Source organism: Lipomyces japonicus (assembly GCF_038497905.1).
Source record: "Lipomyces japonicus strain CBS 7319 unplaced genomic scaffold V1514scaffold_13, whole genome shotgun sequence".
Classification (NCBI taxonomy): Eukaryota; Fungi; Ascomycota; class Lipomycetes; order Lipomycetales; family Lipomycetaceae; genus Lipomyces; species Lipomyces japonicus.
In genome coordinates, this window is record NW_027117825.1 from 157,545 (window position 1) to 185,200 (window position 27,656).

The following is a 27,656-nucleotide window of genomic DNA, read 5'->3' on the forward strand; positions in this document are numbered from 1 at the left end:
TATTATCATTGTAGCAAACAGGTATAATTTACAACCCCATCGTAGTGGCACCGCATATTTTTAAATAATTCGTCTGCATCTGTATGGCCAATTATCATCCCCATTCTCAAATTAGCATTTCTCACGATCACACGCTTTCTTAACAAAATTTTACTTGCCGTTGATTGCAATTGTTCACTAACGTGCGTGGCTAACGTAATTGCAACTTCGCACCATCGCTTGCAACCTTGCACGTCAGCTGCCGCATACAAATCAATACCGAAATTCCAACATGTCGTTGCCAGCCAGTGAATTTCCTCCGTTGGCACCATCGCCGCTGTCGTCCGGTTCATGGCTGCCCGCATTTGGGTCACCACTTGCTCTGCCACTGACGCCCGTCGAGGCAAGCTCACGTTGACAATCACCCGTACCCACCGGGCTAGTTTCGTCATTGCATTTGCATCATTTTCGTCCATACGCATTGTCGCACTCACAATCAAGCCCAGCACGGTTAACGAATCTCACATGGTCTTGTCAGCAACAATTTTTCTAATCTTTATGAAACCAACCCAATTATTACCATCAGTCGGGCATTCAAACGTTAACACAATGTCGACCAAGTGTTCATATACTTCAATCCCAGGTCGTAAACGTAGAATCTCCTATATATTCAAATTAAATATTTTTTTTTTAATCACCGGGTTAGAATCAGCTATACGAGGGAATCAAAACTTGTCAGGTACTACTTCAGTAAGACCAGGTAACTCAGCCCATGCTTGCAATCCTGCTGCTGCTTCAAATTCGCACGTCAGCATGGCAATTGTCTTGATTGTCAAATCATAATTGTCATCATCGTGACTGTTATCGTCGTTAGATATGTTGTGGTATCGATATTCTTGGCATGCTTGTTTAAAAGCCTCCACATGCTTGCGAACGTTATGATAAGCCACCTTATCGTGATCACTACCACCGTTATGCCTAGCAGCCCATGTGGCTGCTGACGCGCAAAGCATGGTCACCAGCACTGCCTGCCACGTCACACCAGCAACCAATTTCTCATCCCCAGATGATACTGCCGTGGCAGTTGCCACCACGGCCGATCGGTATAGTTCCATAAACTTCATACACACGTTTGAAACTTTCACTGCCGCCTCCGGCGTGATCGATCTCGAACCAGCATCGTTATGTTGCAAGCATAATTTGAGTGCAAAGTTGTAAGAACTTCGAGTGAACCATTCGCACTCAGCCATGTCAAACATCTTCAAATTGCCCGCGCGAATGCTCCCCTTGGCCAACGAATACGCTTAACATTTTGTAAGCCGTTCAGTAATAATACAAATATACATGACTCACTAACCCTTGCTAAAATAGTGATAGACTGCATCCGCATCGGTGTCTTGCCTTTGTGCAACCGATATCCTGTCAAATTCGGCGCTCTGTAATCGGATAACGCACCTCAACATTGTCGCAACATGCACGTCCGCACGTGCCGTTATCGAAGTTAGCCCAGCCGCCATGTCAAGCCTGTCAATTTTGTCCAGTACGTGTTTCATGGCGGCCAACGTTACACGCTTGCTTGCCTTTTCCTGCGCCTCCATGGCACATGCGCTCAGCATCCTGGCGTCGCCAACGTCAGAATCGGCAATTGCTTGCAAGCAGTTCAACGCTATTTCAATAAACGATTTTGAGGGCACGTAAATTAGAAACAAAAAAATTCAATAACTACTGTGACTTACCGGCATCTTCGTCCTGCATTGCCATTGCAGCCTTGAATAAAATATATTGTGTAAGTGGCGCTTGTTGTGCTGATTTTGCCATCATAGTGGCATACGTGGCCCGCACGGCCCCGTATTCCTCAATATGAAATTCGCACAACATGATCTTTCTGTATTATCACAATCATCAGATGGAAAAAAAAATAAAAATAAAAAAGTCACAGAACACATAAATACGATGGCGCTTACCGGCATATTTTGGCTATGTTTAATTCACCAGAATTTTCAAATAGATTGTGCATGCACAGTTTGAACCAAGCTAATGCATCTGCAAACTTGTCACTGGCAAAAAAAGATTCCCCCGCACGCCAAAGTAACTATTCCAAATCAGAAGTCTGCAGGCCATAAAAGAAAAAAGAAAAAAAAACTTTACAATTTGAGCAGCATGAACTGTGCTCGTGGATAACGATTGTGAAATCAATTTTTCCATTTCAGAAAACAGCTTCGATAAAGCTATGATCGAATCTTCCGATTTTTGGTCATTTGGCGATACCATGGCCTCTATGCGAGTTACAAATGCTTGTTGAAGCCATTCATGGCGACCATCCAGGGCCAACTTTTTCGTTAATAAATAGTCAAGCGCCTTGCATGCCACTCCCTTGCTAAATCGGTATTAACAAAAAATTTTTTTTTTTTTTTTTTTTTTGGGATTTAATGCCTTACTTGATTCGAAGTAAAGTTTGAATTTTTGCCATTATGACTCTGAACGAGGTGTCAGAAAGAACACCCAGAAAGATCATCTGCATGATTACTATAAACCAATTTTTGTTAGCAATTCAGACACGACCAATAGTCCTATTTAGCCGGGCCCCACGTTCAAGCATGCTCTCTGGTGACCCATTTCTGATCATGAGCAGGTCAAATTTTAACATTAAAAACCAGATTGTGGTTGGGAATTGCTCTTCCATGGACAGTAATATTGCATCCGCCTTGTCATATTTAGAAGACCTCGCAAGAGATTTGACTAAACATTAAAAAAAATTAATAAATTAAGATACAAATGAAAACTCACCGTAATTCCGCATGACATCAAACTTCAGTTCAATCGTCGTTTCCTGTACTTCTTCATCAAAACTAATACGGTCAAACAATTCAAGGGCATGTTGAAACCAAATTTGGGCTGCAACATGGTCGCCGTCACGATCATGTTCAGTACCGATTTCTATTAAGATTTCCACCATCGGTGCCACTTTACGAGCAGGAATGGCAAATTGGGTTGACACTAGTGGCATGCGTTCAATCATGTTGGTCATTAAAATTCTGTTTTTATGCTTCCATGCAAGGAATACTCTTAATATCTGAAATTCACACTGCGCCATGTAGTCCTGCTGATTGCTCAATCGGGTATCGCCATCGCTGATTCCGTCGGTCAGGTTAAGCAATTTACCAACTCGATCAGTTAATGACGTTGCCAAAGAAACATCATCATAATCTAGTACGGGTCAGCTAGAAAACAAAAAAAAAACCATAAATCGTCTACCAATTCAGGCTTTACCGAGACAGAGTTTTATCGACTTGAAGTAACATTTGATTGCGCGCATCTCAACACCTGCGGTTGACGGTGACAATTTCTGGCAACATTCAATCAAAACACACGCAGTAGCACGAACGGTCATCATGCCAACCCGTGCAATTCTCGCACTGTCACCTGCGGCCACATCCGCGGCGTCAGCCAATTGCCGGATGCATATGGTCGATTGGTTCCATAACTCGGTTGCGATTCGATCCAAGCTAGAATCCAATTCAACACGAGACTGCTGTTGCTTGCTTTTTAAAAACGTGGCAATAAATTGTTCAGCCGTGCTGCTCAATGCTAACGCTTGGATTCGGATCTGATGACCATCGGTCCTCCATGTTGCGCCGGCTTGTTTTATGTCGTCAAGCAAGGCTTGCGCTTGATCTAAATCCACCCCAGGTTAGAAAAGGCAAGCATGCTGTGAAATAACAAACCTCGAATCTCCGCATATCTCTTCTCAATCGTGGTTGACGATGGCATGGCTCTGCGTAATCTGTGATTGTTGAGCTTGCTACAATGTCCGAATCTGCTCGACAAAACGCGTTCGGTTAGAATTACTAAGCAAGTCAAATAATATAAGTCACGTGGACGACAGTACGTCATACATTTAACGACTTTTGCTGAAATATAATCAAACATATTTTGTAAAAGGACAAAACAGCTATGGAATACATTATGCTCGCTTGCAGAGACAAGTTTGTTTATTTCTATAGTAGGCAAGACTTTAATACTATGTTGCAGAGCGAGTTTTGAATTCTGCTGCTGAAAATAATAACCAGTGACTTAATGTATTGATATTTTCTTTCGAGCAATGGCAAATGCTGTTTCCATATTGCTGCAAGGCCTCGTCCTTTTATCAATCTGCGACTGCGACTGCAGTGTATTAACGTTAAATTCTGGTTTATAACTTAAAGATCATCTGGTCACACCTATTAGTTGCAAAACCACAGCTACAAAAAATAAACTCGTGTACGTGTCATGTTCAAAAACACCCAAGTGTTGCACTCAATCAAAGTCGAAAAAAACAGAAATCGGATGCTATATGAAATGATTTAAAAATACATTTACATCCACAACTATCTAATATACAAAGGCATATACTACCATTACAAACAACCGAACCCAAACAAAGCAATATGTAGAAAAAAAAAAGTCTGACATAAAACCCCTTTACATCATAAATCCAATACCCGAACCAGAAAAAGAGTCGAAAAAACAAACCAAGATCGCACAAATAGCGCTTACAATTCTTGGCTAGGTCCCTTTGGTGGCTTGCCGGACTTCTTGGGCAGTAAATTTTGGTGAATGTTGGGCAAAACACCACCTTGCGCGATGGTGACGTGTCCGAGAAGCTTGTTTAATTCCTCATCGTTTCTGATGGCCAGTTGGAGATGACGAGGAATGATACGGGCTATGATCACGTTAACATCAACAAATAAATAAATTAACATGAAGTGACTTACTCTTCTTGTTGTCACGGGCAGCGTTACCAGCCAACTCGAGAATTTCAGCGGCCAAGTACTCAAGGACAGCAGCAAGGTAGACTACAAGCAGTTATTAGTAAGCAACGAATTGTTTGCGCAACTAACAAGTGGCGAACCAATCACGTACCAGGAGCACCAGCACCAACACGCTGAGCGTAGTTGCCCTTTCTGAGCAGCCTGTGAACACGACCGACCGGGAAGGCCAAACCGGCCTTTGAAGAGCGAGACTGAGTAGCCTTAGTGCCAGCAGCAGCGGCTTTTCCACCAGATTTTCCACCAGACATTTTTTGCTTTGATGTTGATATGAATTCGATTGAGAGAGATGAATGAAGAGGAAAAAAGGGAAAAAGACGAAGGCGGGGGGCGCGCGCGGGTATTTATAGGCGTGAGCAACGCGGGCGCATCAAAATCAAATCGAATTTGTCACATTTTGCAACAAGCGCAAAACGCGCGCGCTTTTTTGATTCTTTCCTGGGCCCAACGCATATAAATACTCGCGTGCGCCCCCCTCGGCCGTCCACTTTCACTTTCTTTTTTTCCTCTCCATCATTCACTACTGCTGCACTACCCGCACTTCATCCATCAATTCTCTTTCAATTTTTTTTAATTTAAATAATAATCTACTTTAAAAATGCCACCAAAGCCTGCTGAGAAGAAGCCTGCCACTGCCGGAAAGGCCCCTGCCGGAAAGGCTCCCGCTGAGAAGAAGGAGGCTGGCAAGAAGACCACCGCTCCTTCCGAAAAAAAGAAAAGATCCAAGACCCGCAAGGAGACTTACTCATCTTACATTTACAAGGGTATGTTTAGACTTTGCTGCATTTGTTTTCACTACAACTAACGCGTCTTTATAGTTCTTAAGCAAGTTCATCCAGGTATGCTCGATCATTATGTTGTGATTGATCATCATGCATGACATGATTGGTCGATTAATTTATTCAGGCAACTAGAACCTAAACTAACATTTGTCAGACACTGGTATCTCTACTAGAGCCATGTCGATCCTGAATTCATTTGTGAATGGTATGTTTCCACTTTTTTGGTTATAATGACGTGTCACTACATTTTGCTGACGAGCATTAGACATCTTTGAGCGTATTGCCACTGAGGCCTCTAAGCTTGCTGCCTACAACAAGAAGTCTACTATTTCATCGCGTGAAATTCAGACTGCTGTTCGTCTCATCCTGCCCGGTGAGCTTGCCAAGCACGCTGTTTCTGAAGGTACTAAGGCCGTTACCAAGTACTCTTCTTCCACCAAGTAAACGTCGATTGTGTTGATAGGTTGGGATGATTAAATGTAGTAGCTACGGTGTGTTTTCCTCTTTTTGTTGGTTATGGTTTTATGGGATGGGTGATTTTTTAAAAGGTTATACGTGTCATTTTTACGTGTGCTTTGTGTTATTATCGTGTACATTATGTCTTTTCGAGTGAAGTAAATACAATACTTTAATTTATTTTTATCTATCATACTGAACGACGATCGTTTATGGACGCGTCTCACACGCGTGACAGATTGGGGTGACGTCTTGGTCATTACTGCTTATTATTTTGGTATATTTCCGGCTAAAATGAATTTGAACACTATATTGAAGTAGTATAACTATACATAATGTAGTTGTATGTTATTTATTTCTTCTTCTTGGACTGTTCCTGTTTAATAACGGGATAAATTTGTAAACGTGGAAACTTGTCACATTACCAGCCAGCGCTCGCGAATGTTTTGCGTATATTCAAAATGCCTATCCAATCCAATAAATAAATGTTAAAAAAAAAAAAAACAAGTGTGGTGAATCATAAATGCATCGTGATTGGTTTTTATCAATTGATCCCTCCACGGTGTTCAACAGCTTTCCAATGCTTTTGCAAATGTTCCAACCAACTCCTCCGTCGGCTCCAAGCCAACACTTATTCTAACCAGGTGCGCGTCAACCCCATACTGTGCTGCCCATTCCTGTTCGGTATAGTGCGCCAAAACAGTGTACGGACACAGTAACGTAAAATTCGTTCCCAGGCTCGGACCTTTGGCCGTACCGACTGCATCAAAAAATGCTTTTGATGATTCAGGATTATGAAACACGATCGAAATCAGGCCGCCATATCCGCCTTGCTCGGTCTTGCATTGATCGTAAAAAGATCGAGTCGGGCTAAGTTTTGGGTAAAAAACTTGCTTGACCTTGGGTTGCTTGCTTAAAAGATCGCTTAATGCTTCCGCGTTATTGTTGATGCGATGAATCCGTGACGCAACGTCTCTAGAATTTCGTTCCAAAAAAATCGCATCCTCGGCCCAGAAATTGTCTTCATACTCCTCGGCCAAGTACGTTTTCAGCTTGTTGTAATATTTGCTAACTGGCGAAAGCACCAAGCTTCCAGCCATCACGTTGCTGTCACCGCTAAACACCTTGGTCAAACTACTGACCGCGATATCTGCATATTCCAACACGTGAATGTTTAAAAAATTACCCACGGTCTCATCCACGACAACCAAAAAATCGTACTTGTCCGCCAGCCTTCTAATTTCTTTCAAATTCGGACTCTTCAACAACGGATTCGAAGGGAATTCACAAAAAAATCCTAAAATTTGATTGCCAGCTTGCAAAAATTTTTCAATCTCCACCAAATCTTCTGGTTCACCGTTGCCGTAAAAAAAGCATCCCGGACCCCATTTGTTTAAAATCTTGAGCGTATCGATATAAGGAAATCCAAAGCAAATGCTCTCTCTTGGTTCAAAACATGACAACAAAAGCTGATGCGCATTAAAGATCGAACTCATACCGGTTGGGTACAAAAACACGTCATCCTCACCCAATCCTTCAATGTTTCGGGTCGACAGCTGCGGGCTTGAAGCAAGAATTTGTGAAAGGTCAAGATTATCATCCATAGTACCGGCAATGCGTCTCCGAATAGCAATCTTGGCTTCCTTGATAAAAGAAATGTCCAAGTTCCTGCCGAATCGCTCTTCCACGTATGTAGAAAATTCACGCGATCCATCTGACTCGTCCTCCGAAGACGGCACACTAGCCGGAGAAAGCACTCCCAGTCTCCGAGCATATCGCTTAAAGGTCTTTGCTGCCTTGAATACTTCCACTGGTTTAGGTTCTGACTTTGTGGTTTGGGCCGACTTCAATCTATCGCCGACGTATTCGGCCTGACGGCTAGAAATTCCGTCTCCGGTATGCTGCCAAAACGCTTTGGCAAGTGCGGCCTCGGCGTCGGATCCGGTATAAAAAATAACGTAAACATTGGCTTGAACTTCAGCTGATGGAGGCGGCACCGTGACCTCGACCACGCGCACGTTCGGCGTCGGCACCGTGGTTGTCTTTGCGAGAATGAAATCCCTGCATTTGCAGGCAACTTTGTATGACGGAAAAATAATCGATTTTTCACCAGGCTGTCCAAACTTAGCTTCCACTATCTCAAACAGTTCCCGAATCTTTTCATGGTAGAAAAATCTAATTATGAGTCAGACCAGCAATTTCGATTACAAGTAACCAATAAATTACACACCTTGGATATCCTGATTTCATCTTACTAACAACCCAATCTTGGCCTTCCTCATAGGCAACATTTGCCTTCCACGAGGGAAGCGTCACACTGACAGCATGTGGGGTATTGGCAGGAATCGGACACCCGACTTCTGTCGGCGGACGATCGATTGACGGCATTTTATTTTATTTTATTTTTTTTATTTGTGGAAATATGACCGTAAATTAGTTGAAATGAAAAAGAAAAGAATATTCCAACTCTATCGAATCAGCGACCTCTCGTGCTTTCCAAAACGAACGACCGTGATAACCCTGTAATCCTTCGAAATATCTTCAGGTCCGCCCCGGGTTGAGATTTTGGTTGAGTTCGACGAAAACTTTTTTAAAGTTTCGCGCAATTGAGGAGAGGCGAACCTTAAATTTGATTTTATTCTGCACGTGCGGTACAAAGCCCTTAGCAATAACAAGCGCAGTCAGCGTTCGCGATGAGCTCAATTGAAAAAAAAAAAAATTATTCGTTGCAAACACAGACATACATTGAGAGACTTGCACGTTTGAACAAAAAACGGTCAAACATGGTCAAGAGAAAACATTTAGACACTTTGCCTTCCGCAACAGACATCGAAGAAGCTCCTGTAGCTAATCAGGAAAGTTCTCCAGTCGCAGACGATGCATACTCTGACGGATTCGAGGACTCTGATGATTCGGACCATGATGAACTTGATGCCGCCGAGTCAAATAGTAATGATCAGCAAGCTTCACTAGGCGGCAAGAAGAAATCTAAAGTCAAGACCAGTCATCTTGCCGAAGATCTTCGAAACGTTCAAGAAGCAGTTCAATTATACAAGTCAAACATTTTCAAATTAGAAATTGATGAACTGTTGGTGGAATTAAAACTCGACGAATCCAAGATCAAGAACGTGGAAAAAATCTTGCACAAGTTGAAAGAATTTATTGAGACCATTCCTGCAAGTGAAGAACTTTTGGTAAGTGGTGCAAGGTTAATGTCTTTAGATCTTTGTTTTCACTGACCGTGTTTAAGGTTACCGAAGCGGAACAATTGCTCGAATCTTCAAACGTTACGATTCCGTTCCCGCAACCAAAACCAGCAAAAGATTCTCAATACAGGTTTAAATATGAAACGCCATCTGATTTTAATTTGGTGGGTGGTTATTCTCTGAAAACGATAATCAAATCGCCGCAAGTGTTTTCGATTGATATTGCCGTGACCATTCCTAATGTAGGTTTTTTTTTTTTTAAACGTGACAAAGAGTCTCAAGTAAAAATCTGTTCTAACGTTTGGTTTTTTTGTTTTGTTTTTTCAGAGCATACTGCAAGAGAAGGATATTCTTAATTACAGATATTTCCACAAACGGGCGTTTTACATTGCATATATTGCTTCCGCATTAAAATTAAATGCCGATTTGCCGTTTGAAATCAGTTATGAATATCTTGATGGTGACGTGTTGTCACCAGCGCTGCGATTAGATTCCGTGCGGGACAAGAGCGAACATGATTTCCACAAGGCCAAATGTTATATTCGAATTATTCCTGCCGTGGCTGAGGAATCATTAAGCATCGGCAAGCTTGCGCCTTCTCGAAATTGTGTACGTTATAGCAAGGCTGAGTCGACCAGTCTCAAACCTACGCCGTATTACAATTCTAGTTTGCTCTCAGATTCTTATTTTTTCCCATCCACCGTGTTCCTTCACCGGGCCATTAAATCATGCGACGGCTTAAGAGATGCTTGCAAGCTAGGTGATATCTGGCTCAGGCAACGCGGGTTTAATTCCAAAATTGATGGCGGTGGTTTTGGACTTTACGAATGGTCCATCTTGGTTGCCTCGTTGCTGCAAGGTGGCGGATCAAAAGGGTCACGGATTCTTGCCAAAGGTTTTAGTAACTATCAACTGTTCAGAGCCACGCTTAACTACATTGCGACACATGACCTGATTGAATCACCGCTTATCTTGTCGGATCGACCTACCAACGGGTTTAAAGAAGCCTTTAATGGAGTTCCAATTTTGATCAATAACTCGATTGACTTGAACATTTTATGGAAAATGTCAAATTCTTCATACTTGCGACTCAAGCACGAGGCTCAGTTGACTGTAAACGAGCTCGATGACGTCAACGGTGATCATTTTGATGCAGTCTTTTTAGATAAGGTTGATAGCTTGACATATCAATTTGACACTGCTGCCATTATTAAATTGCCCCATGCTCGTGACGACAAGTCGTACGGTGACATTGAGCACATTCTCAATCCATCTTTCCACTCTTATTTTGCAAACCGCGTGCATCAAGTTTTATCGACAGCTCTTGCCGACAGGGCCCGGTTGATTACGCTTAAGTTTTCTGAATCGAGTCAGTCTGGTTTAAACTCGAGAAAGCCGTTGTTGTCGTCGTCGTCGTCACAAAATGGTATACTAACAATTGGTTTGCTACTGAACGCAGAACAAAGTGAACGACTAGTGATTCATGGACCTGAGGCAGAGGACAAATCCGAGGCAGAGGAATTTCGCCGGTTCTGGGGTCGCAAGGCAGAACTTCGTCGGTTTAAAGACGGCAGTATTACTGAAAGCGTGGTCTGGCAGGCTCATCCCGAACGAAGCATTGTTAGTCAGATCATCACGTACGTTTTGGAACGACATTTTGGACAACCGATTGCCAAAAGCATCACGTTTGTGGCTGATGCGCTTAACAATTATTTTGCTAGTGATGCTTCCGTTGGTGATTTAGACTCGTTTACAAATTTTCAAAAATGTCTTGATCAATTTGAAGCCTTACGCAAGTTATTGATCGACATTGAAGATCTGCCGCTTCGGGTCAGCACCGTTTCACCGGCATCTCCGTTTTTACGGTATGCCAGCGTGCAATCACCTCAAGAGTTTTCCATCAAGAACGTGCATGATTTTGCTGATGTCGTGATTGAGTTAGAAACATCAGCCAAATGGCCTGATGATTTGAAAGCCGTGCAATACAGCAAGACTGCTTTCTTACTTGCCATCTCTCAAAGTCTTGTCACGGCAAGTGAGGGATCGATTGTGGCCAAGATCGGATTGGATGGCGATTTGGATACGATTGAAAATTTTGCCTTTTTGGATATTGTTTTGCCCAGTGGGTATGCGTTCCGGGTCCGCATCTTAACCGATAGGGAACCGTTCATGTTTAAGCGTTACAAAGCTGATAAGGATCACGGACTTCGAGTTTATCGAAATTTGCAACGCAAATTTTCGTTGGCAACCAGGCACACGTCAGATTTTGCCACGCTGTGTCATCGATTCCCGTTTCTGTCACCCACCGTTCGCCGGGTCAAGAAATGGTTTTATGCGCATTATCTTTCGCCTCATGTTAGTGATGAATTAATTGAATTGCTCACGTTGGCAATTTTTTTAAAACCATTTCCCTGGACTACGCCAGCGAATGCCACGACTGGATTTTTGCGTACGCTTTATTTCCTTGCCAATTGGGATTGGCGAACTGATCCGTTAATCTTGGATGTTGATGATTCGTTATCCATCGCTGACGTGCAATCCATCAGGGATAATTTTAAGCTTCTCAGGCGAGCCGATGCAGAATTTTCACAAGTTGCCATGTTTGTGGCCGTTAATTACGAACATAGTGGCACGCTTTGGACGTCAGAACGGCCATCCCGGGTCGTGGCTTCCAGAATAACCGCGCTGGCGCGTGCCAGTTGTGAAGTATTGAAACGGTCCGACCGGTTTGATTCCATTTTTGTCTCCCCCTTGACTGATTTTGATTTTGTGATTCACATCAACAACAACAATAATAATAATAATAATAATAATAATAATGATTCTTCGTTCCCACCCAACTTTGAATCCTTGGTGGACCCGGTCGGATTATTTTTTGCTGAATTGGAAACCGTATTCCATAATGACGTGTTGTTGTTTCGAAACAAGCTTGACAGCAAACTTATCGCTGGCGTGTGGGATCCCAAAATTATTACCGCCAAAAATTGGAAGGTTTACATGGGATATTCGACCGAGTTGGTTGTGAATCGATCCAACGAAACAAGCAAGACCGTTGATGATACCAAGTCGCGAGTCAAGGCTAACCTGAATGCCATGATTAAGGAAATGGAAATCTTGGGAGGCGATCTCGTTTCTCGAGTCGAAATATTGAAACATTAAAAAAAAAAATAAAAAAAAATGAGTTTTTAATCACTTCATTTATGCATTCGGTTTTGGAATAGAATACAAAGAATAAGGGGGAAAAAAAAGGAAGTAACGGAATAAAAGTTTTTTTTTTTTAATATCTTGAAAATCTATTGTACAATAATTAAAAATAAAAGAAAAATTATAATATTAAATAAATAAAAAAAAAATGGAATTAAAACCATTGTCTTGTTTTTTCTTCAGTTTAACCGGGCCTTGCAATATCTGTCCTCGATCGACATGGCCTCATACACACCTTCCATGGACGTCCAAATGCTATAAGAATCTTCATGCACGTCAGCCACGGTATGAGTCTCAACCACGCGTTCCTTGCCCGACCGGCCAATTTTTTCACTCCTCGTGTACGTAAACGAATAAGGCGGCGTTCCCGAAAACTTGAACACAATCTCGGCCCGGTCGCCTTCGTGAATGTCTTGAATGATCGACGTGCCTTCGCTAACCTTGACCGTCGGCACGTCATGAATAATCTTGGTTAGCTCATCACCATGCAGGTATACTTTGCAATGACTCGCACCGTCCGCGATCGACGTGATTGTAAAATTTCCTGGATCAGACGCAATCCTTGTGAACGACGAATGCGTCGTGGCTCGTTGCCGCTTGCCATTAAATTCGTACTCGATTTCAAACGGCGGCACGCCCGTGAGCACGTACGAGATTCGATCACCCACGCAATAGTGCACGTGCGACGAAACTGGCGTGATCGTGGGGATGTCGGCCACGCTGACCACGACTTGTTGAGGCTTGACTTGCGTGCGCGAGCATCCGCGGCCGTCAGATACTTTTTTGATCGTGACAATGTGGCGGCCTAGTCCTAACGAATTATGGATCGACCGCAATGAATAGTCATGACTGTCGATATTGGACACAGAAAACGTGTCACTTTGCCCGGTATTCTCATGCTTAATATTGACCGTGAGTGAAAAAGGCGGTTCCTAAATCATATATACCAATGTTAGATATATTCAACTAATTTATGCAAAGCCTACCCCCGTGAACTTGAAATTTATTGGTTCAATCGAGCTATCCTCTGATTCGGCCTTGACGCATGATTTATATATTTTTCCTGGGTTCACAAATGTTGCATCAGGACGAGCGCGAACTCGCTGTTGAACAACAATAGGTTTAAATGATTTAGCCACGTCGCGATCACTATATATCGCGTCTGAAATCTTTTTAAACGTGTACTTGTACGTTCCCGGCTTCTTTCCGTCCAAACGAATGTTGGCAAACTTGGTTACCGCTTGAAGTTCAAACGATTCAGGTTTGCCTGCCAAACCTTCAAATTGAAATTTTCGTTCGTACGCGACCGAAAATGGAGGCGCGCCTGATTTGTAAAAAAAATAACGGTTAAAAGAAAGAAGAAGAAAAAAAAAAAGACTCAAACCCAAATTTCCCGCTGACTACTTACCAAATAATGCAACCTCAAGCGCATCTTCCTCTCCTTCACAGATATCATCACGAACATATAATGACTCATCGTTCTCGATTAATGAGCCAACGTTCGCTAATTCTAACCTGGGTTGCTCAATCCAGCTGAGTTCGAATGAATTCCCCTTTGGCACGGTTCCTGGACAGTAATCATCTTCGATCTCAATAATCTCATATACGCCCTCTTGATTAACCGTAATAAAATCGCCGTTCGCATGATTCCTCACAACAGACTCATATTTTGGTTCACCGGATTGACTCTTATATGCGTACTTAATTTTCCACGGAGCTTCACCAGATAATCGCAGTGGCACGTTGACCGACCTGCCTTGTAAGGTCCTCACGAACGACTTGCCATCGATCGGTGCAAACGCTGCTGCCGGTCTCTGGCGCTTAACCTCAATCCTTGCATCTTGTTCACTGAGTGTGGACTTGCATCCGTTGCCATCCTCAACCGAAAGCAACACTACAATGTAAGAACCACCGCTGGAAAGTGGTGGGGTTGTAAACTGCTGCGTCGGTCCAACAATATCAGAAATTGTGTGTTGTTTCCGCTTGTTACCGTGCAAGATCTCGTAACTTAACGTAAACGGTCCCATGCCATGAAAATTAACATCAAACTTTGCCGTGTCACCGATACAACATCTCTTGTTTAACGAATCCTTGGCAAATGATGCACTAGCCAAAACCTTGACGGTTTGCTCAGCTCGAAACACGGCCGGATCAAGCTTAATTCCATGATACAACGAATCAGCCAGCATGAAAAATTCATACACGTAATGACCAGCCGCGTCAGGCCTAAATTGAAGTTGATGCCTGGTCTTGGTGATTAACAATTTCTCCGGTTTTGTGACTTGACGACCAGTTCCGACATCTTTGATCACTTGATACCTAATTTCGAACGGAGGCGTTCCGGTAAGTGTTAAATCTGCAGTAACTCCGATCGACCCTGCACATTTATCTTCAATATCTTCAAATGATACCGAAAGCGTCGGTTCAGATGGCATTAAAGCCACGCATGATGCCGATTCTAAAATATCACCACCACAGTACTTGCCGTTTATGCTATCTATCGTATACGTGCCCGGCTTGCTAATGATAAATTTTTCCAGCCCATTACGCAGCGTGACGTTCAAAACCTCAACGTTTTTCTTTTCGTTACTGCCAAATGAATCAAGCGGCGTATATAAAAGTCCAACATTGTATGGCCCGCCTTCTGCGCTCTGCGACAATTGCAATGGCACGGATAGAGTTTTACCCTTCGGAAGATTTACTGGTCGTTCCGGTGAGCATGTTGAAAATCGAACAGTCGGTCGAGGGTGCACAAGAAACCCATAGTTAAGCCCCTTGCTAGTAAGTTCTGGTGCTTGCTCACGATCCGTATCAGCATACAATTTCGAATAATTAACTAAATTTCCCAACCCATCCTCAACTTCATCAATCGTATACGACCACCGTCCCACAGTGCCAAGAGATGTATCAAGACTGATCGGCACGGTTCTGGTGTTTGCCCAATCGAGAATTTCATTTGCGTTCCATATTCTACCAGTGCGAGAAGGCTTTCCCTGATTCAATGGCGACTCAAAATAATCCGGTTGAATACTCTGAACTGAAAACATGGCATCGCGACCTTTAATTGATCTCGAATATTTAACACGAAGCGGGGGCACGCCATCCACCGTCAGGTACGGTGAATCAACACCACCAATACATCTATCTGGGCTTAACGATGACTGACTCCGAATATAAGCCTTTGGGCAATGCGCTACAATCACGTCAACTGGATATAACCTGACATCCAAATTTGAAGTGTCAACAACTTTAGCCAATCTGTAAAGTCCCGGATATTTTACCGGGACCTTGACCTCAAGCATTTTTGAGGGCTTCGCGTCGACCTCAGTCACAGATGAAGGCAGCACGTGAGTCATCTTTCTTAAATCTCTTTTCGTATAATTGAGTAACGTAGGCGAACTAACATCATCAAAATTAACATGCCATACTTGAATAAATTTAGGTTCGGTTGCGTTCAGTCTGATCGGAATATGCACCAGAGCAGAAGAACCTGAATCTAAACAAAACATTTCCCCAAAAGGGTTTAGTTTTGCCGTGGATTCGGGCAAGATGTGAACAATATGTCGGCCGGAAATGTGATCTGCAGAATGAACAATGTCTCGTTGCCGCACTCTTGTTTCTGAAACAGAAAGTTCGCGGTCAGAAATTGTCCGCCATATTCCAGAAATAAACGCAACCAATGGTAATGCTGAAATTGAAGATAAAACTATAGTGATCAAAGAGCTAACCACGATTTGAAAAATGGTTATGGTCGGCGTGAACGTCAACCACGGGATTTTAAACACGGGTAATGCCTGAAAAAAAAATGTTAACAAATTTCAGTTTCCAGAATACAATTCTTTTTTTAACGCATACCCAAAAATAAAGGCCTTCTATAACAATGTATCGAAAGGCAAAAGCCAACTCGGCGTCTGATCCGCCGTGAAGCCGGGTCAAGTCATATAATTTCCATGCCTGTATTAAGGCAAATAAACTTAATGCATAAAATCTTTGTGATCCAACGTCAATGTATTGTTCTGAAATTAATGGTTTCGAGATTTCCTCGGCTGGTTTTGGTGCCGAAATCGCCGGTGGTCGCCGAGGTGCAAATGGTGCCGGCGTGCTTGGCGGTCGACCCGGTGTTGGAAATGATCTGTTGCTGACAACGGGTGAAGGTGGAAATGCAGATGGAAGACTGGTCGTGCGCTGAGCATAATAATCTGCCCGTCGAGGCGTAGATCTAACCGAAGATCTTCGCAAAATCGAATCCGGCGTGGACTGCATCTTTGAAGAAAAAATTGGGCAAGCCCTTTTTTTCCTTTAAACTTCTTATCGTATTGTGTATGAAGTGATCTCTGACAGTAAAACCACTGTTATACTAAATATTGTAAGTACTAAGACTTTTGTGAATACAACTATTGAGCATCAACTCGACAACTGTTCACGGACGTAATATTTTTGTCGCGTCGAGGTACTTCAACATGTATGTTTTCTGGTCAACAATGAATTCAATTTGATGATTGTGTTACCCGGCGTGTTTTGCTTATCCATATAGCTAGCTCTACATAGGATTTGAACAGTGTCTCATTTATTTTCTTTTCAAGTCACAGATTAGCACAGACCAATGTGTTAAAGAATATACATGCAGTTAGACTCAAGGTCTTTCTCTGCAGAATCTATCGCAGCTGAGAAAGCTAATTTCTCTGGTTGGGGAACGATTGAAAATGATCCGCTCGTATTCTCGGCCTTGCTGCACGCCATGGGTGTCAGGGGCATGACTGTGAAAGAGGTGTATTCACTAGATGCAGAATCATTGTCCCAGTTTTCACAATTATTTGGCTTGATTTTTTTATTTAAATGGCATAATCATTCTGAAAAGTCGGCAGAGGAACAAGAGGCAGAGTTGAAGACGCCACTGCCGATGAACGTGTGGTTCGCAAACCAAACCATGCCAAACTCATGCGCCACCCTGGCATTGCTTAACATTGCTCTTAACGCGTCAATATCAGATCCGGATTGCGTTAAGCTTTTGCCCGAATTGGAATCATTCAAGGAATTTACCAGATCATTGATTCCATTCCATCGCGGGCTGGCGCTTATGAGTTCACGATTTTTATGCTCGACTCATAACCAGTTCGCCAAGGTTTCGGAAATCAGAGATTCAATCATGGATTTGTATCGGCAATCCAAAAACACTGCTGGCAAGGGTGACGGGCAGCACGAAAGTTTCCACTACATCGCTTACGTGCCCGTGAATGGTGCGCTATGGGAACTGGATGGCCTGCGGCAACGACCGGTGAAGATATGTGAGTTGGGCGAAACATTATGGTACGTAACAGCAGTAGACGAGATTCATAACCGCATTGCCGAATATGGCAGCGAAGAAATGGGGTTCAGCTTGATGGCGCTGGCAAGGGATTATTCTGATGCGCTGGCCGATGTCGCGGCAAGGATTAGACCAGCGTTGGGCACGCTTGATGAAGTTATTAGTCGCCAGCCGGCCGATAGTGGTAATGAATTAAGGACATTGTTAAACTCGCGGGCCCGGTACTTAAATATTGACGAGCCAACTATCATTTCCATTGCTCGGCGGCATCTGAAAACGCTATCAAGCAGAAGCGCTTGCGAGCTCGAATCTGAAATTGAAACCATGTATGTGGACTTATTGTCGACTTTAAATACGGCTGAGACCTTATTGGCTACTTATCAAGCTAACGAGGCTGATGAACGGCAATACGTTATGCGGAAGCAACACGACTACGCTCCTTTTTTGCGACAAATGATTCGATTTATGGAAGGCGAAGATTTTGCTGGCATTTTAGGACAATAATTTCTTTAATTTTTTTTTTTCCAAAACATGTGATTTGAGTAATGAAATGAATAAGGTTGGGTGTCAGATTTGGTTGTAACCTGTGATGATTGTCGATTGAGTACTACCGCTTTGGTTTGCTGAATCAACCCTTGCATTTCAACAGCTTTAAAACTTAACCTCTAATTAACATCAAACCAAATCTAACTTCTCATTATTTATCTTAATATTATAAATGCAATATTATTACACAGAATACAAAAGAATGGATGTAGAAATGATAATTAATATACAAAGTAACTTCTCAATGACAAATAGTAATGTCAAAGGTATCCATAAGAAAAAACACCTCGACATCTAGCAAATAACAATAAAATATAATCAAACACGCCGTTAAACCGTTTTCTTCCTATCGTACACAAATCTCACACTTCTTTATCTTTTTTAAAAAAAATCCCACTTGCGAATATACACAAAAGAAAAATGCATACGCGAAGAATAAATCACATCTGCAAAAAAAAAATAAAATAATTATTTGAAAATCGAAAAAGAAAGTGATTAAAAAAAACTTTTTTCAAATCACTCTTCCTCGCTGCTAGACTCGCTGCCATCAGAGTCATTATCAGAAGAACTATCGTCTGACGAAGCGGCTTCTCCACCGAAAGATTTAAGTTGCTTCTCCATGTTCGCAACATGCTTCTTCTGGTCTTCTTTCTTTTTCTTTGACACCTTGGATGGAGGCGTGGGTTTAGTCTGACTAGGACTGTTCTTAATCACATAATTGTAAAGCTTGACTAATGTGAATGGATCAAGAGAATCGACATCAAGTTCTATCTCTTCACCTCCACCATTTCCAATCTCTGGCATTGACTCATGAATGATCTTAACAACATGGTTAAGCTTAGCTCCACTTAAAGTCATAATCTTTTCTGAAAGCTCTTTCTTCATGTCGTAAGTAACCTGAAAAGCAGGTGCTGCTGGAGCAGCTGCAGCAGGCTTTGATTTCTTTTTGGAAGACTTCTTCGCCGACTTTTCTTTTTTCTTTTGCTTCTGAGCATCCTTCTTGTTTTTTTTCATCATAGATAATTGGTTCTGCATCATAACAAGCTGCTGTTCTAAATAAGAAATTGTCTTGTCATTGCTATCATCATCATCATCTTCTTCTTCCGACTCTTCAGATTCACTTTCATCAGGTGATTCTGATGGAGCTGCTGGAGGTGGCGGAACAGGCTTCTCCACCCATTTCTTATCAAACACAGCCTCCAGTTTATGACCCATAACATTCACCGGTGACTGGTCCGGATTAAACTTATAGCAATTCTTAAACATCAACCGAACATCTTCCTCAAAATCATCAGCCGATTCATATTCATTATTATTAAGCTTGGTTTGTATTGTCGAAAGATCCATTGGCTTCTTGATAATCTTAAAATATGAAGGACAATTAAGCGCGACTGGGTCGACAGGTTGAAGAAAAGGAAAAGCATAAGCTTCATGCTTCTTTGCAACTAATTCTTTCAATACCGTGCCACAGAATTTCAGTTCGGCAGCATATTTCTTCCGTCGAGGTTTAGATTCACTATAAGGCAAGTCCTTTGGGCGCGGCGGATGAATTTCCCTTTTTGGTCGCCCACTTTCACCTGAAGATTCCCTGCGAATAATTGGCATGCCTGAAGGGGTAAGAGCAAATGACTGTTCATTAGATGCAGCTTGAGGACTTGATTTCTTTGACTTAACAGGTTCTGGTTTAACTTCCGCAGCAGGAATCTGTTTCAGTTGCCGATCAAATGAAGTCTTCAGATTACGTGCCATTTCAGCAATTTTTGATAGTTCGCCATTGTAACGCGCGCAGTTAAAAACCATTAATTCAATATCAGCGACAAATTCTGGAACCGAATCATATTGATTTCCTTGAATTCTTTTCTCGATAGTAGAAAGATCGATTGGAGTAGTGATCACGTTAAAATAATCAGGAATGTTAAGTTTGACGGGGTCAACTGGATGCAAAAAAGGAGCAGCATCTTTCAAGCGCTTAAGTGAGCGAATCATTGAAGATGCGAATTTATTTTGGTGCTTTGGCAGACCTAGTCCGGTCTTGGGAGGAATCTCTATAGAAGGCGTGAACGGAGCAGTTGACCTTGGAACGCTAGCAACTGGTGCTGGAGTTACCGTAGCTTCATCCCTGGTTTCTGAACCCGGTTCATCATCGGATTTGATACGCTTGGCGGGAGGTTCATTATCGGCCTCGCCAGCACGATCATGTACTGGCTTAGCGTTGGCATCGATAGGGACTGAGTGTTGAATAGGGGGTGATGGTATAGGAGGAGACAAAGGAGCCTTTATTTCAGAAACACCACTTTCAGGCTTGACAGAGCTGAGAGAAGATATTAGAACATGTTTCCAAAAAAAATAAAAATAAAAATAAAAAGATCGGCAATATTCTCAGGTCTGTCTGCTGTGTCTGACTTCAGTTTAGAGAAAATGAGGTAAAAAAAATGTGATAATTGAAAGCATAAACACAAGTCGTATTACTGTATATTGGACGTTTAATCTAACTAACACAAAAACAACACCCCAAACACACACATAAATAACAAGACTGAAGAGTATAAAAATTGGAATAGGCGAACTCGTGACTGAAAAAATGTATATATATATAATTTGGACTAGTTGACGTACAAGAGACACACACAGTAGCAGATGCGGACAGACAGACTTGGCGCGGCAAACAGACAGACGAGCAGAAAAAATAGCAGCCCGATAAAACTAAAAAATAACTCACGAGTTCTTCAGGCTATCAGTAGACTCTAGCGGTGTGGCAACTGAGGCCGACGTGACTTTGCGGACGCTGTCATCGATGGCAGCAACAGCAGTAGTCATGATTGCCATAAAAACCTAACAAAAAGAAAAAGGGAAGAATGGACACGCCAACGAATTTATAATAAAATTCGAAGAACCTATGGAGAAGAGTGCTGACCGGGTAAGCAGCACACTTCACGTGAAAGCAAAGGAACGGAGTTTGGATAAACGAGGGAAAAGAAGACGAGGACGGGGCGCGGTATTTATTTGGTCCGCGACCGCCCGCCCCTGCCTCCACGTTGCCCTGGAAACGCACCGCCACCAACCGCGTAGGCGCCAGCACGACGCCGCAGCCCCTGGCACGCAGTGATTCGGTCGCAACGGCCAACATTAAGCTGGTAGCGCTAACCGCATCTGGCATAGCGCACTTGGTCCTGCCCTAACCTATGACACTGCATCCGGCAATCGCAGTGGCGATGCAACGAATGTTGGCTTGCTTGTTGTGGCGGAACAAAACAATGCAGATACACTCAGAACACTACGGCACATATGGCATAAAAGGTATGTTCGCTTGAGATATATGCGCTCTTCGGTATTAATGAGATGGGTATCTAAATGCTTCAGATTAAACAAGACTTGTAATAACACACCATGATTTGCAAAGGTATCATTAAATCAGAGCGCTGTAAACTTTTGAACGTCTCTCGTAGCTGTGTGTTTTTGTGGTTCTTCACCTGTTGAAGTAGACGGAGAAAACACTTGCAACATCATATCGCGAGTGTGGCAACTGGCAGCAATTCATATCAACATGGCATATTGCAAACTAATCATCGCTCATGGTCCGCTTGCATATTGCACGTCGCCACGTAGCTGAAGCCATATTGCGTCTAGCAGCGATGTCTTCTGTCTCCCAGATCGAAGTCGTTTAGGAAACACAAGCTGCTTTTCTAGTCGAACCGCTATAGAAACTAGAAAATCACATTAATTCCTGTCTTGTCGAGAAAAAAAAAATCAAAAACAAACATTCGCAAAATATCCGCTACCAGGCGAACTTGTTCTAGTTGCGTTCTTCATAGGAACTATGTATCCGTGTCTTGGGCAAAAGCAAAGGAAGAGAAAAAAAACTGGGGATGTGGCCATGGGAACCTTGGGAGCGCCGCTTACATTTGTCAGGGTCTTGAAACTTGCCATTTAACTATGTATTATATACTGCCATTCATGTTATTCATGTACAACACAAATTCCCTATTTGAATGTGTGTAAATATGGCCCAATTTAATCAGACTTTGATAATTTATATTTTCTGTATTTTCATATTTAGTTTATGTTTATTTAGTTCTTCATGACGTATGACACTGCATTTTGTAATTACGATGCCTTAAAAATTTTGTCCCCACAGATGCATATCCGTGACACTCTTTATGCATTTAATTCAAGGCGCTCGAGAAATTTCACTGAACTATATAGAAAAAAAAAATATTATTGACCCTAGATCAAGAATTGAAGGACTTTGCCATTTCTTAAAAAATTCATACATTTTTACAGTCATGACTAGACGCCCCACAGTCGTCAAAAGTTCCAAGAAGGCTATATCTGTGAGTACACATTGGCATGCTAAACAATTTACTTTGACTAATAACTTGTGATTTCAGGCCCTGGCATATAACGAGAGCGATGCCAAAGTGAGCTCAGGCACGTACACCAAGGACGTGACCATGGCCGACGCTCCAGAAAACAACAGCGATGGCTCGGAATATGAAGATGACAATGATGAAAACGAAAACGAGGAGAATTTTACTTTGCAAGACCGTGTAAACGCATTAGACACGCCGGCGCCGAAGGCTCACAAGACTGACGGTGTCACTGTTACTCCACAGTCCAACGGCAAATCACGAAAGAAAGCTGACTCATCTTCAATTGCCATACCGACTAGTGGTACACTGTCTACCGTTTTGACTCAGTCTTTACGGACGAATGACAGCACGATTTTGGAATCCTGCTTATCATTCAAGGACGACGCTGTTATTCGGCTCACGGTGCAACGACTAAGTGGAACTTTAGCCGCCACTTTATTGGAGAAGCTGGCTGAGCGAATAGCTAGAACTCCAGCAAGAGCGTCACAATTGGCGGTTTGGATCAGATGGGTCATGGTTGCCCATGGTGGCTATCTCGTCGGCATACCAGACCTGGTCAAACTTCTGGCTGGTGTCCAGAGCACGCTGTCTCGGCATTCCGGTTCACTCAACCGCCTTCTTGCCCTTCAAGGTAGATTAGACATGCTTAGTGCGCAAATAGAATTGCGAAACGATGCTCAGCGGGCGGCAGAAGATGACAATGATGAACTTGACTCGGAAGTTGAATATGTCGAAGGCGAAGATGACGAGGAGATCGTTTTGGAAGACGCTGGTTATATCGTCGGTGAAGAAGATGATGATAGTGAAGAGGAAGACAGTGATGAAGAAGACGATGACAATGTTGGCGATGATGAAGATGTCGATGCTGACGATGACGAGGACGAAGATGTCGTTGTTGTCGATGCCGAAGATGATGGCAACGAGGATGATGATGATGATGAAGACGAGGATGATGAAGACGAAGACGAAGACTAGAAAATTTCATTTTGATCTATTATTTGGCATTATTTTAGGTTTTTTTTTTTATGAATTGTTCTTTCTGGTTTTCATTTTTATTTTTTATTTTTTGGTAGATATGTTACGGGTTCATTAAAAGTAATGCTTCGTTTGCTTCATGTCTTTTCAGCATGTGTAATTGATGGTCTATGTATTTGTAGATAGCTTGTACTTTGTTAAGATGTGATTTGATATTATGAGTTTATTATTCCAGGTTTAGTGAAGTGAATTTAAATAACGTGTAATTGAAGAGGTTGATGATTGTTATTTGCAATGGCTGTACAGGAGGCGCGAGGTGTAAATTCTTTTGCACTCTTAAATTTTATAAAAAAAATTAAATCACTACCTTTCGTCATCGACATTTTTTTTTTTAAACCACAACCGACACATTTACTCAATATGGTTAAAATAAATGAAATCAAAGGCAACACCGGTCGGGAGAATCGGACTGCCGCACATACACATATCAAAGGTCTTGGTCTTGACGGTCATGGATTAGCCACCAGAGTCGAGGGCGGATTTATTGGCCAACAGAACGCCAGAGAGGTAAAGCAAGCTAATCGCAATAGAAAAAAAAATAAGTGATTGAAAATAACAAATTTTTTTGATTTATTTAAAATTTTAGGCATGTGGTATTATTGTAGACATGATCAAGGCTAAGAAAATGTCTGGCAGAGCAATATTGCTGGCCGGCGGTCCAGGTACTGGCAAGACCGCACTTGCTCTTGCAATCGCTCAAGAACTTGGCCCCAAAGTTCCCTTTTGTCCCATAACTGGAAGTGAAATTTATTCGACCGAAGTCAAAAAGACGGAAGCACTGATGGAAAATTTTCGACGAGCGATCGGCTTGCGCGTGAAAGAGACAAAGGAAGTTTACGAGGGCGAAGTCACAGAACTCACACCTGAAGAGGCCGAAAATCCACTTGGCGGGTACGGCAAGACGATTTCACACGTCGTGGTTGGATTAAAATCGTTTAAAGGCACGAAGCAATTAAGACTTGATCCCAGCATTTACGAATCGATCCAAAAGGAGCGCATCACTGTCGGCGATATCATATACATCGAGGCCAACACGGGAGCGGTTAAGCGAGTGGGCAGATCAGATGCGTATGCTACTGAATTTGACCTTGAAGCTGAAGAATACGTGCCGTTGCCCAAAGGCGACGTGCATAAAAAAAAAGAAATCGTGCAGGACGTGACACTTCACGATTTAGACACGGCGAATGCACGACCTCAGGGAGGTCAAGACATCATGTCCATGATGGGCCAGCTTATGAAGCCCAAAAAGACAGAAATCACAGACAAGCTTCGACAAGAGATCAATAAGGTCGTAAACAAGTACATCGACCAGGGCGTAGCCGAGCTCGTTCCCGGAGTGCTTTTTATTGATGAGGTTCACATGCTTGACATTGAATGCTTTACCTATCTGAACCGCGCATTAGAGTCAAGCATTTCGCCGGTTGTGGTTCTTGCCTCAAACCGAGGCATGGCTACGATCCGCGGCACGGAAGAAATTGTCGCCCCGCATGGCGTACCACCAGATCTGGTTGACCGGCTGTTGATTGTGCGAACGTTGCCATACAACAAGGAAGAAATCAGGCAAATTGTCGAAAAGCGGAAAGCCACTGAGGGATTGGCTGTTGCCGATGACGCCCTGGACAGGCTGGCGGAACAAGGCGTTGAGACGTCGCTTAGATATGCGCTGCAATTATTGGCACCGGCAGGGATCTTGTCCAGGTCCAAGGGCAGGCAAGAAATTGGAGTTGCTGACGTTGAAGAGGCAGAGGAGTTGTTTATCGATGCCAAACGGAGCACGGCCATAGTGCAGGCCGCTGGAGATGGCACATATTTGTTATAAGTGGATCAAGGAACACGGAATTTATTTATTTGATAAAATGTACTATTATTTAATTTACGTTGTTGATACAAAAACGGAAAAGAGTTCGACTTTTAGTTATGTTTAAAGAAATATGTAACCCTCCATTTGCCATCACTTTATGAGAACATAGGTATCAATAGCGTTTAACTTCCAATATGTAATTAAATTGCATTTGGTTACGTACGAAGGGTTTATAATTCAAAATCAGTCTTACGCACAACTAAAAATAGAAGTAGATAAGCAAAAAAAAAAAAAAAAAAAATTTCCCCAAGACATGGTCGGAGAGGAAGTTGCGTAATTCAGGAAAACATGAACTCGTCCAATCCTCATCTAGTGAACTGTGAGAACGGTACTTGTCTATGCAACGTTCCCAACAATTAATTTCCGTTACCGAAACGTATATACATATAATATTGTAGTACCGGGGTAAACTTGAAATTTAAACAACCGAGATTTTTATACATGACACGTTACTATATATAACTTATTGATTGCTTGTTCGGTTCGTCCGGGAAGGACAAAGTTGCATTCTTCATGAGCAGTTTTAACTTTGACATTGCCCATTTCGGGCATTTTTGCTGCTGCGTGCGTCACTGTGCCAAAATTCCACATTGGCAAGTCTCAATTCCAAAACATAGATTGTACATGTATATGCATGCGCATATTCTTAAAAGGCATGCTGCAATCGTGTTTTAATATGTAACAACTTTGGTCATGTAATTTAACTAAAAACCTAGGCCGAACGGGGCTGACCGGGCGGCTTAGGGGAGTTAACGCTAACGCTCGTCCCATGATGGTACATATGACAGCCCCGAATCAGCTATGGCATGGCATACACATCCATAGAATTCCCCGATTAGCACATGCCCGGGTATTTTAAACCTTGAATTGTACATTTGTACATTGCATTTATATATACGACTCACACTCCGACCCCAACCGATGTCTTCGATTTGCATGTGTTCCATGCAAGTCTCCATAAAATGATGGATCCACGACAACGGCACAAGAGCAACCGGGTGTCTCGCATAATCAAGGCTCCATTTTCGTTTTTAGCTGCGTGTGTGGTTCGCAGCAGTCCTGCAAGTGACGAGATTGCTAATGAAAAACGGTCATTTCGTCGGTCATTAAGTTTCCAGTTAAAATCACGACGAACGTCAGTAAACAATGGCATTGATAAATCAGAGAACATGTCGCGACCGGCGTCTAGGTCGCCGTCGCGGTTGACAGGAAGCAGTGCTCCTGCTGCTAAGCGATTAGCGTCAGGTTCTTCACACAAAAAGCAGGTCGAGTTCGATGAGTCAGTCTCACTTATGCGGCCGCCCCAGTCGCCCACGATATTACTAGATGACTGCGACGTGTTTGCCAATTCGCCATTGCGGCGTTCATTTGTGGTCTATTCTGATAACCCGGCATCATGTACTACCGAGCCTGCTGGTTCCGACAACACGGTCAGCGACTTGCCGACTCATACTACCGTGGTCATGTCCAGGCCGACCATTCTTTCCGAAGTTTCAAACTCATCCATCCTGAACCGGCGGGTATCACTGCAGGTCCCGAACTCGACCATTTCACTTGTTGACCTTACAATTTGGCGCTTGCTTCATAGGGTAGACACGTATGCGTTCCCGCCATCGATCGCGACCGTCAAGTCAAGCCTGCTTAACGATTACGCCGAACACATGTCGTGCTTCTTGAGAACGGAGAATGGCAGGGAATATTCATCCGACCTGGTGAAACTTATTGCCAAGCGAATGCCGGCTCAGCTTAAGCGATTTCTTGACATCTTATACGGCTCACATGCACCAGATTTTACCGGCGATTGTGACTCGCATTGCTTTGCCGGTCACATCTATAATGATTTAAACGTGATTGATCAGCGTGATGCTCTAAAATATTTGCAATTCGCTGCGTTGTGGCGAAGAATTGCTGAAGAAATTGATATGGAAGGACCACATGCCTGTGAAGAATGGTGGTATGAAGCCGATCTAAAGTTTAAACTTGTGAAAGCCAGAATGAGGTATTCCGGCGTTGATGAGGAACAAAGATATTTGCAAAATATTTTGGATAATGATTAAAAATGGGAACATGGCGTATGCTTGGGAATATGGAGTAAAATAAGATG

General features: G+C 42.8%; 11 protein-coding genes across 11 annotated transcripts; 6 read left to right on the forward strand and 5 right to left on the reverse strand.

Annotated features, from left to right (window-relative positions):
- Positions 1-2: 2 nt before the first annotated feature.
- Positions 3-3,789, reverse strand: V1514DRAFT_328837 (meiosis protein SPO22/ZIP4 like-domain-containing protein). Its single transcript, XM_066927243.1, has 13 exons — positions 3,705-3,789; positions 3,250-3,654; positions 2,767-3,186; positions 2,569-2,718; positions 2,418-2,505; positions 2,128-2,356; positions 1,944-2,071; positions 1,716-1,864; positions 1,337-1,645; positions 726-1,282; positions 560-641; positions 159-499; positions 3-79 (listed from the first exon to the last, which is right to left on the reverse strand). Exons 1-13 carry the CDS (start codon positions 3,748-3,750, stop codon positions 29-31), a joined length of 2,955 nt encoding a protein of 984 aa, XP_066784127.1. The 5' UTR covers positions 3,751-3,789; the 3' UTR covers positions 3-28.
- Positions 3,790-4,305: 516 nt separating this feature from the next.
- V1514DRAFT_328845 (histone-fold-containing protein) lies at positions 4,306-5,081 on the reverse strand. The gene is made up of 3 exons (XM_066927244.1): positions 4,882-5,081; positions 4,734-4,814; positions 4,306-4,681 (listed from the first exon to the last, which is right to left on the reverse strand). The coding sequence occupies exons 1-3, from the start codon at positions 5,036-5,038 to the stop codon at positions 4,512-4,514; spliced, it is 408 nt and encodes a 135-aa protein (XP_066784128.1). The 5' UTR covers positions 5,039-5,081; the 3' UTR covers positions 4,306-4,511.
- A 205-nt stretch (positions 5,082-5,286) lies between these two features.
- Positions 5,287-6,330, forward strand: V1514DRAFT_328848 (histone H2B). The gene is made up of 4 exons (XM_066927245.1): positions 5,287-5,551; positions 5,606-5,626; positions 5,724-5,774; positions 5,835-6,330. Exons 1-4 carry the CDS (start codon positions 5,386-5,388, stop codon positions 6,011-6,013), a joined length of 417 nt encoding a protein of 138 aa, XP_066784129.1. The 5' UTR covers positions 5,287-5,385; the 3' UTR covers positions 6,014-6,330.
- An 81-nt stretch (positions 6,331-6,411) lies between these two features.
- V1514DRAFT_292185 (pyridoxal phosphate-dependent transferase) lies at positions 6,412-8,573 on the reverse strand. Its single transcript, XM_066925335.1, has 2 exons — positions 8,256-8,573; positions 6,412-8,200 (listed from the first exon to the last, which is right to left on the reverse strand). The coding sequence occupies exons 1-2, from the start codon at positions 8,411-8,413 to the stop codon at positions 6,592-6,594; spliced, it is 1,767 nt and encodes a 588-aa protein (XP_066784130.1). The 5' UTR covers positions 8,414-8,573; the 3' UTR covers positions 6,412-6,591.
- Positions 8,574-8,808: 235 nt separating this feature from the next.
- V1514DRAFT_319289 (Nrap protein) lies at positions 8,809-12,390 on the forward strand (the record flags this gene model as incomplete). Its single annotated transcript, XM_066925931.1, has 3 exons — positions 8,809-9,219; positions 9,276-9,473; positions 9,559-12,390. 3 exons carry the CDS (start codon positions 8,809-8,811, stop codon positions 12,388-12,390), a joined length of 3,441 nt encoding a protein of 1,146 aa, XP_066784131.1.
- A 95-nt stretch (positions 12,391-12,485) lies between these two features.
- On the reverse strand, positions 12,486-16,941 carry V1514DRAFT_305271 (uncharacterized protein). The gene is made up of 4 exons (XM_066925650.1): positions 16,291-16,941; positions 13,844-16,229; positions 13,422-13,759; positions 12,486-13,367 (listed from the first exon to the last, which is right to left on the reverse strand). Exons 1-4 carry the CDS (start codon positions 16,696-16,698, stop codon positions 12,615-12,617), a joined length of 3,885 nt encoding a protein of 1,294 aa, XP_066784132.1. The 5' UTR covers positions 16,699-16,941; the 3' UTR covers positions 12,486-12,614.
- A 69-nt stretch (positions 16,942-17,010) lies between these two features.
- Positions 17,011-18,519, forward strand: V1514DRAFT_328857 (ubiquitin carboxyl-terminal hydrolase). Its single transcript, XM_066927246.1, has one exon. It carries the CDS (start codon positions 17,057-17,059, stop codon positions 18,242-18,244), a length of 1,188 nt encoding a protein of 395 aa, XP_066784133.1. The 5' UTR covers positions 17,011-17,056; the 3' UTR covers positions 18,245-18,519.
- Positions 18,520-18,994: 475 nt separating this feature from the next.
- On the reverse strand, positions 18,995-20,308 carry V1514DRAFT_273474 (Bromodomain-containing protein; the record flags this gene model as incomplete). The annotated part of the gene is made up of 1 exon (XM_066924833.1): positions 18,995-20,308. A coding segment is annotated over one exon (1,314 nt), but the record flags the coding sequence as incomplete, so codon positions are not given.
- Positions 20,309-22,502: 2,194 nt separating this feature from the next.
- On the forward strand, positions 22,503-24,006 carry V1514DRAFT_328862 (Dip2/Utp12 family-domain-containing protein). The gene is made up of 2 exons (XM_066927247.1): positions 22,503-22,617; positions 22,675-24,006. The coding sequence occupies exons 1-2, from the start codon at positions 22,570-22,572 to the stop codon at positions 23,629-23,631; spliced, it is 1,005 nt and encodes a 334-aa protein (XP_066784135.1). The 5' UTR covers positions 22,503-22,569; the 3' UTR covers positions 23,632-24,006.
- Positions 23,989-25,605, forward strand: V1514DRAFT_292201 (TIP49 C-terminus-domain-containing protein). Its single transcript, XM_066925336.1, has 2 exons — positions 23,989-24,198; positions 24,278-25,605. Exons 1-2 carry the CDS (start codon positions 24,052-24,054, stop codon positions 25,508-25,510), a joined length of 1,380 nt encoding a protein of 459 aa, XP_066784136.1. The 5' UTR covers positions 23,989-24,051; the 3' UTR covers positions 25,511-25,605.
- Positions 25,606-26,844: 1,239 nt separating this feature from the next.
- Positions 26,845-27,609, forward strand: V1514DRAFT_279083 (uncharacterized protein; the record flags this gene model as incomplete). Its single annotated transcript, XM_066925001.1, has 1 exon — positions 26,845-27,609. The coding sequence occupies one exon, from the start codon at positions 26,845-26,847 to the stop codon at positions 27,607-27,609; it is 765 nt and encodes a 254-aa protein (XP_066784137.1).
- Between the last annotated feature and the right edge of the window lie 47 nt (positions 27,610-27,656).